This window comes from Monopterus albus, unplaced genomic scaffold (assembly GCF_001952655.1).
Source record: "Monopterus albus unplaced genomic scaffold, M_albus_1.0 scaffold420.1, whole genome shotgun sequence".
NCBI lineage: Eukaryota > Metazoa > Chordata > Actinopteri > Synbranchiformes > Synbranchidae > Monopterus > Monopterus albus.
This window is the reverse complement of record NW_018128300.1, coordinates 68,407-77,849: the sequence shown is the minus strand read 5'-3', so window position 1 is coordinate 77,849 and position 9,443 is coordinate 68,407. Positions and strand designations below refer to the sequence as shown.

Sequence of the window (9,443 nt, the reverse complement as noted above, 5' to 3'; positions counted from 1 at the left end):
ATGCAATCTTTACCCAATAACACATCCAAGCAGATCAAGGACTTTATCATAATGACATCGGGCGTGGAGTACCTGTTCCCTAACACGTTACAGGAGAGCCCCCATCTGACCAAGCTTGTCTTCCTAAACAATACGCTGCTAAGTATTCATGCTCGGGCTTTTGAAAATCTCACTGAGCTGCAGGAGCTGGAGATCAGCGGGAGCCCCTGGCTGGATCAGTTATATCTGGGGACTTTTTCAAAGCAGGGAAACCTGACTAAACTGCTGCTCAACTTCAACAGGCTCAAGACAGTGCTCCCTGGCATGTTTGACTCCCTGAAACAGCTAGAAACTCTGCAAATGAAGGGCAACATTATATCAGATCTGCCACCATTTATTTTCCTGCACCTCCACAACCTGCGTGTACTGGACTTGTCCCAAAATAAACTGGATGAAGTAAAAAGAGAATTTTTTTATGGTCTAATCGGGCTGAAGATTCTGAAAATGAACAACAACCACATTAGTAATCTTACATCTGACATATTCCACAATATTTCTCAACTGATAGAGCTTCACTTGGAGTGGAATGAGGTATCAGAACTTGCTGATGGCATCTTCTCTGTGCTAACCAAGCTAAAGGTGCTAAACCTTCGTGGAAACCTTCTTACAACCTTCAGCGATAAAGTGTTTGGCATTCAGGCCTCAAATTTGAAGGAGCTGAACCTAAGAGACAACAGACTAGCTGAGCTGTCCTCTCTCAGTCATTTCACATCTCTTTCTGATCTTTTCTTGTCCTCTAACCAGCTCTCCAACCTTTCTGAAAACATTTTTACAAATCTAACAAGGCTGGAGAATCTGGATCTTTCTGAAAACCAGCTCACATTTCTGCCTGAAAGGATCTTCAGAAATCTGTTTGGCATCAAGGCACTCCACCTTCACAAGAACAATCTAACCAAGGTGGACACCAAACTGTTTGAAGACCAAAATTTCATTCAGCAGCTGTATCTGTCTGACAACCGGCTGGAAACTCTCCCACTGGGCTTTCTAGACCATTTTCATATCCAGAATACACTTAGGCTGCACGGAAATCCCTGGAAATGTGACTGCCACATGTGGTACCTGCATGACTGGGTGCTGAGAAACAGCCAAAACATCGACATGCCGGACAGGATGCTTTGTGAGAGCCCTGGCTTTTTGAGAAGACAGGGGGTCGCCTCTATTGACAAGGATCAACTGGTGTGTCAGGTGTCAAAAGATGAGATGCTTGATCTCAGCAGCTGTAGTCTGCAAACATCCAGTGACACTGTGATCATCAAATGTAAAGTGGATAGATGTTCTCCGCTGACAGTGAAGGTGCAGTTTCAGGAGGATAACGGCAGCATTAAGGAGCATATTGTCAAAAACGAACATGAACAATTTCGGTGCAGCAACGAGACAATGACCGAGAGCCCTGTTCAGTAGTTCTCCCCATTTTAATCAGCCTTTGTCTTGTGTGCAACAGTGTCCTGATGCATTTGTTGTTTCCTCATCCTAACCTGTGTTCTGACTGTTGGAGTCAATACAAATAAACAAACCTCTAACTTAGCAGCTGATAACCAGTATACATGAATGCTGCTGAATGATAAGAGGGGTAGATGAACTCTTTTCTTGTAGAGTTCAAAGTTCAACTCACTGCTTTTTATATTAACCAGGAGTCACATGTTAATCATCTGCCAACGTGTGTTCAGACTACGGTGTGGGCTGTAGAAAATTTGGAACATTTGTGCATTAGAGGTCAATAAAATATGATATTGTACTTGTCACAGCATTCACAGCACTTTGAAGAGGCAAGAATACCACATTGTAAAAATATTCCGGTCTGGCAAAAGTTAGGAAAGTAACTAAGTGTCAAAGTATGGAAGTAGTAAAACATACTGAGAGGTAAAGGTACTCAGTATGCTGCTGCCAGTGTTAGGTTATATATTACTATACATTACTGGATTATTATATTACTGTTGTATTCATGTGTAAGTAGTATTTTAATGTAGTAGTTGGTTGTGGTTAAGTCAGTTTTGATCATTTTATTTACCGTTGGGGAGTTTAACACATAGCAATGTGTCATATTTTATAAATTTGTCATAGTTGTCATGCTAATGTAGTGCAGTAAAAACTACAATATCTCCTTATGAAATGTAGTGAAGGACAAGTATGAAGCAGCATAAAATGAAACAAGTACCTCAAAAGTGTACACACATATTTCGCTGTAATTTATTCAGGAGCCATCTACTCTGTCATCTAGAGGTTTCTAAAACCAAGCAGTCCCCTCTGTGATCTCCCCACTGCCCCTGACTACAGAAAGGGATGATAAAGGATGAGGGAGCGGAGCAGGGAGGAGGGAGGCCTCAACACAACAAGGCACCCAGATGGCTACACCTTGAATACAACACTCTAAACCACGCTTAATAAGGGTCAAAGGTCAGAGGGTCGATTGGGTCCTGGGTCCGAGTTGAGCGACATCGCACTTCACATGACAAAAGGTGGTGGCTGTTCTACTTCCAGAGTTTGGAGGGATGACCTCACAGTGGAGGTAATCGTCACTCGGCGAAAACAATGGAGTACAGAGGACAAGTAGAGGGCTGTCATCTAATGAGCAACAGCACATATAGAAGTGGTTAAATGCATATTTTGATTCGGTGGGGGGGCCGGGAATTAATAATAAATTATTTCGGAAAATAAAAGAAACAAAATAAGGTTGAAACAAATCACATTCTCTGTGACAAAATATTGATGAGATTATTTTGAAAAAACTGAATTACAGGTATAAAATAGAAAATGTGTCAGTTTCAAGCTAAACTAACTTGATCTGATCTCTGGGTTAATCACTTAAAATGTCTTCTAAAGCTGTACTCAAAGGTGCACTCCACCGCCTTCTCTTAACAACGGTTGAAATGACTATAACCAAACACTGCAGTTCCCCTCAGTTCTACAGAGTCTTAACATCGTTAGCACTTTGTTTTGGTTCCACAGCCCACAACTTTACAGTTCATTCTTATCAAGCTCATCAGCTTTGTTTCCTGCAACAATTTTATTGTATTTAATTCATTCATTTAATTTATTTTAACTCTTGATAAACCCACCATGTGCTACTGTTCCTGCTCAGCACAAGACAGCTGACAGACAAAGTTAGCAACAAGCTGGAGGAGCCAAATACAGGGATGTCAGGGACCAAGCAGTAAGGCAAAAGACACAGCTTCCAAAGTTCAAAATAAAGGGCTTTTTATTAACCCAAAAGTAAGAAAAATACAAAATTAACATCAGATAAATTGGGCCCTAAAAGAGGTCAACAAAAGGTAAGGAAACTCAAAATACAGCAAACTGAACTGTCTAATACCTCAACAAAACCAACTGACCTAACAAGTGACACATCAGGGAAACATATATACTGGCTGGCCAAACCAATAACACACACAAGGGATAAACTAAAGACACTACCAAAATAATCAACTAATAAACACCAAACAGACAGTCTGCTCTCAACTAAATATTTCCTTTAAATGTAAAGAAATTAACATAACTTGACAAATAAAGTTCTAACATAAACTACCAACAAATAAACAATAAATTTCTCCCAAACTCCCCCCTTTCTTGTATGGAGCACTTGGTGCAGTCCAGGCCTAGTGGGAGGTATTTAAACCTGCTGCCCCCCATCCATGGACTAGGAAACACAGTAACTCAAAAGAAAAGGTAAACATTAACAATACAAAATTAATCAAACGTGCATGCTTATCGATCAATTATGTATGTCTAATATAAATTACCCACCCAAGTCCATGGCTGGTGGTGGTTTAGGCCCTCACATGGTGAAGGCCAGGACTGAGGCCTTCACAAGGGAATACTGGACTTCAGGTCAAGTGGAACATCACTCCAAACAACTACTGAGGTTGCTGTCTGTCTGCTGAATGTGTAAACAAGCAACCATGCACTAAAACATCAGTGATAACAACCTCTTAAATACAGCGTCATTGGTGTGTTTCCACCTTCCAACCAGAAATTGACTAATGCAGGTTTAAGCTTCTTAAAATTTAGAAAAAAAGAAAAACTTTTCTGGAATTTATGATAATATTAATCCCAGGATATTCTATACCTTTAAGTTATATAATATTCTATAGCTTCATTAAATGAACATTCATTTGATATATGCATCAGTTTATAGAGAATGTAGCTAAAATTCTGCCTCATATATTTGGTATCTTTGAAAATTATGCATCACCTATAGAATTTAAAGTAAACCTCTGGTTGCACAACATACAGTACGCTTGTAAAGACCAAGCTAATGCTGGTTCCAGTGTGTTTTGTAGGTTAATAGAGTTATCTTCAACACCAAATCGCCTGTCAGCATCCACCCCTGTCAATTCCTGTCTTTGCCTGGCAGACTGACAGCAGCAGAGGCTGCATGCTGTCCTGTCAGGCACACTGAGAAGCAACTGTTAACACCAATGGTCAAACCCCAGCTCTCTGTCCTATTAGTGGACAGTTAGTAGTAGGCACCATGCTCCTTACAGCAGCTCTTCAGACTGGTGAGACATACAATGCCCAAAACAACACAAAGCACTAGGGGGTTTCCCACAGAGTTTAGACTGACCGGTGAGGAGGGAGGTGGCGAGGGCAGGGCAGGGTCCTTGGGACAAAGAGTAGAGGTCATCGGAGTCTCAGTCCCCAGGAAAAGAATTCAGCAGGCGAAGGTTTGATGTGACGGTGTAAAGTAATTCCACGTCAGCTTGTTGTATACGTATGTGTGTTAGCACTGCTTTCATCATGATTAATATTTTTATATTAATAACAAGGGGCATATGTCTTAAGGGCAAAAATCACAGGAATCAATAGATATTTGTCTCTTCTTTAATGATCATAAACATTGTTTTTTCAGTTTAGTCAGTTGTGAAATCATAACCAACACCAGTTGCCATTGTGTGAGCAGGTGTCAGATTTTCTCTCTCAGCCCATGAGAGGGTGACACACATCCTCCATGATACAATGACCTGAACACCTCAATAACACAAATGGGCCATTTTTCACGCTCAGAATGTGAGCCTTGCTTACAAACAAGGGTCACTGTTTATCCCTCAGGGCACCCGGACCCCTGGGTGGGGGTAAAATTGGTGTTGCTGACCAAATTAAGAACAGCTGACCTGATATGGATGTTAAGTGGACGGGGAGATGTCACCAGAATGGTAATCGTTCAGCATACTGGTACACTGCCCTTTGTCTTGACCGTCTCTATTGGAGGATGACAAGAGGCTATAAGCTCCTTATCATCACATCACAATTAAGGAGGACAAACCAGGAACTGTAACCCTCTGGACCGTGCTCTTATATGGCCATGCTTCTTTTGTTTCCAGCGCCACAGATGGAGAGGTTTTATTATGCATGCATGCAGCTTTTCATTGTATATTGCTAGATGTTCTAGTGAGGAGTCACAAGTGACATATACCGCCCACACTCCAACTTCCAGAAGCAGAAGTAATTTCTGAAGTGTCCATTGTTTTGCAATGGAAAAATGTGATCAGTCTTCACATATTACATTTACTGAAGTATTGCTAAGCATTACCATCTGTGAAACATTTTATGAATGCAATGTTGTCATGTCCAATGCTTGCCCCTTCAAAAAATATTAAAATAAATCTCCACCAAAATGTTTGAGAGTGCACAAACCATATTTTGAGGGCTCAGTTTGTACCTCCGCATATGAAAGCACACAGGCACATTTGTATGGGCAGAATCAGAACTGGGAGCAAGAGAGGACAGAATCATAAACATTCCAGGTGATTTGAGCGAGCAGCAGGATGCACCATTGCTCTCAAATCTAATTCTGCAGGCGGTGGGACATGACGCAGTCACATAGCCAGTTTGTAATGTGGCCATAAACAACTGAGTCTCTTGCCTTGTCTGACGATGCTGGCACCAGCTCTTAACTACAGAGGTTCCTGACTGTGTCTCCATTCAAATATTTCCCCTGGCCTCTTCATTGTAAATGATCGATTTTCTCGACCATTGGATGTTTGTTTTCTTCTGGTTTTGTGCTGGTCACATGATAGAACATCAACATGCCCACTAGCTTTGTGTGAATACTTCAGACTATACACAGCTGTTTTCTCACATTTGCTCAGTCTGGCTCACTCGTACCTTAGTTTGACATCTATGGAATATTTATTGAGTATTACTGCCCATGGAGTTTCATGCTAGTGCTACCTTAAGTTACATACTGTAGCTTTAATTTTATTTGACTTCAAGCCAATAAGTGCACTTGAATTAATGTCTTCAGCCTTTACAAACAATATTGCCTCATTTTTGCCTTTAAATGTTGGGGACACATTCCACTGAATGACCCACTCTGACTTCTTCAGAATTGATTCAGTCAGTGCCTCATAGATGGCTTTTCTGTCTTGCCAGTTTAGCCAGACCAAAGGTTGGAGGACGTTTCACTTTGAGGGGACACCTGCAGCAAAGGGTATTGTTTATGATCTTCTTAAACCTTCATGGGCATATGGCCAAGAACTACAGCACTAACAAGAGCCCACCCCCAACCCCAGTACAACAACTCTTTTGAAGATGTGATGACAGTCAGAGTGAGTCCGTTTTCATGGCCTCACCAGCATCATTCTGTGTGGATTCTGTGTAATAAATTTTCCACTTCCAATGTTATTGTTTGATGCTGATACTAAATTCCCTCGCGGAAGCTACACTTCCGCCAGTATGTTGTTGAGTTTTTCAAAAACGCCCAGCTGAATCAAAAAGGGATGAATTGGAGTGAAGGAACAAAGAGTATTGTTCATTCACCATTGACATCGAGTGCATTAGCCTTCATGTGAACCACCTCTGACTACTTCGACCCCCATCAAGCACTGTAACAACCCTAAGAACAACATTAAGGGGGTTCACCCAGAAAGGCGGAGGCAGTGAAGGTTTCCAATGTGTGTCAGAGGAAAACGGCCTCTACAAGCAGAGTAACCTGTCACTGTTGTCAAAGTGTTTGTGAGAGGATGCCATCAATCATGGAGCAAAGGGGCAGACCCCACCCAGCTTTACTATTCTTACTATACAGTTTACTATTCTGTTTTACAAGCTTTGAGGAAAAACTGCATCAAACTGGTGTTTTGATTGGGGAGGGGCAAGGAGAGGAGATGAAATCCAATCAGACAAAACATGGAGGGAGGGGAGTGACGTGTCAAACTGCTCACGTTTCCTCAAGAAACACCGCTCCATCTAAAACCACTCTAGCTTCTACATCACAGACGTAGGTATAGATAGGAGCAACCTGTCAGCACTTCACAGATCCTCTTATCTGGGGGTCACAGGCTGGCCTAAGAGTTCTCAAAAAGCCTTTTAGAGCAGGACCTTTGGGAGCAGCCAACAATAAGCCTTCTTTAGCGCGGTGAAAGTGACAGCATGGTCCTCCCACTCTCCCAGCCATTAAACCTCTTCCTGGATAAACAATGGAAAGGGCTTTTATGAAGATGGAGAGGGTCACAAAGAGAGGAGCCACTGAGAGGCCCGTCTTTGTTTTTATGTTCCAGAGGCTCTTCTGAAAGGATGCTCTGATAGGAGGAGGAGCTCTGTTTTTGTCTCTCAGCCCTCTTTACTGCCACTCTGCTCTCAGCTATGACAAAACAGAGACGTAAACTTAAACAACTGTATCATTTACGCGAGTGAGAAGTTTTAATACATTTTAGAGTGATGGAGAAATTTGCTTTGATTTCTATGTTGAGGTGTGAAATTAAATACAACTTTTAGTATTTTGTCCTTGGTAGGTTCCACATACAACAATATATACTCATGAATCCAGACTACTGTGCATGTGTCCGTCAAGAAACAAGGGCAACATAGAAACATAGTTGCTGCTTTATGACCTAATCCCTTAAAGTCCATGAATCTTAAATTAGGAACAACCAAAACCTCATGGACTGTGTGCATGTTTTACCTCTAGATGTGCTGCTGTCTGATACTGTCAGAGTGAGAGCAAGAGAAAGATTTTTTATTGTTAATTCACTATATGCGCAGGACATACAGAAAAATCGAAATACCTTTTGTCTCTCACCTAATATTGAATGCCCATACCATTTAAAAAAAAACTAAAATGGAATAAAAGTAGAATAAAATAGAGTAAGAAAGCTAAACTAAAATAATTAGGATAAAACTAAATGGTACAACCCAGTAGGCTATGACTCAAACCCTGTATAATCAGTGACAGTAGTGCAAATAATAACAAGACGTTTGTCAGATGTTAGCATCACCAGGGGCGTTGGTGATGCATAATGGCTTATGAGATGCACATGGAGAGCAGTGCAAATGACCAATAGCAGAAGATATGACAGTAAAAAACAGTCAGGGGTCATCAGCAATGCTGATGGCTCTGCAGGTGAGGTGGGTGTTCAAAGTGTCCGTAAGGGAAGGCAGAGGGGCACTGATGATCTTGCTGGCTGTTTTCACTATGTGTTACAGGGCAACCTTCGTACCACACAGTGATGCAGCCAGTGACGATGCTCTCAATGGTGCCCCGGTAGAAGAAGCACATGATGGGGGGTGGGGCACTGGCTCTCCTCAGTTTGCTGAGGAAGTACAGGCATGTTTGAGCTTTCTTGGCCAGTGATGTGGTGTTGTTGTTCCAGGAGAGGTCCTCAGAGATGTGCACCCCCAGGGACTTGATACTGCTCACTCTCTCTAGTACAGCACCATCGATGGTCAGTGGGGGATGCTTTAGAGGTGAGCCCTTGCCTTCTGGTGAAGGGCTGCCAGGTCTGTTAGTGGGTTGCCAGATAACATGTTGTTGGGCATGTGCTATCTTGGGAGTGTGAATGAGGGGGACACCTGTGGCCTCTGGTCATGACTTACCTGTGGCTTGCAAAACGAGCACCATGCTCCATGCTGGGTCTGTCAACTGTCCACTAAATGGATGCAAACATGCAAATTATCTCAGATCAGATCTATGGTCTGCTTCCTCAAATGGCTGAGCCAACACCTTCTCTCTTCCACTGCCAGAAGTAACAACATGCAGTGTGTCCTCGAGTACAGTATCTTATTTAGTCTTCATTTAGCCTTGTCAGTATAGTCAAACCCTATTTATTTTGGATTTTTCCCATCTGGCAGGAGAGCTGGCAGGGCTGCTGTGTGAGCAGATCCTGCCCTCCATACTGCCTAGCAGCATGTCTTTTGGGCTGAACACAACCTCTCAGGTCCCTACCACATTAGAGATTAATTTATTTCCAGCCAGAAAGCAGTTTTTCCTCTCCCTACAAAAGGAATAATCAGTTACGGACAAGAATACGCTTGTTTACTGCAACTGGCTGCTGTACTTGAAAAGAGTGAAATTAATGAATTGAAATTAATGGACATCCTTTTGAGAACCTGATGGGGGTTTTTTGGTGGGGGGAAGAGAAATGACAAAGAGGCCACTGCAGCAAATATGTAATAAACATATAGTTTTATTA

At 42.1% G+C, this 9,443-nt stretch overlaps 1 protein-coding gene across 1 annotated transcript; it reads left to right on the top strand.

The window, feature by feature from the left end:
• Window positions 1–1,440, top strand: LOC109951948 (carboxypeptidase N subunit 2). Its single transcript, XM_020586738.1, has one exon. The coding sequence runs from the start codon at window positions 1–3 to the stop codon at window positions 1,438–1,440; it is 1,440 nt and encodes a 479-aa protein (XP_020442394.1).
• Window positions 1,441–9,443: the final 8,003 nt, after the last annotated feature.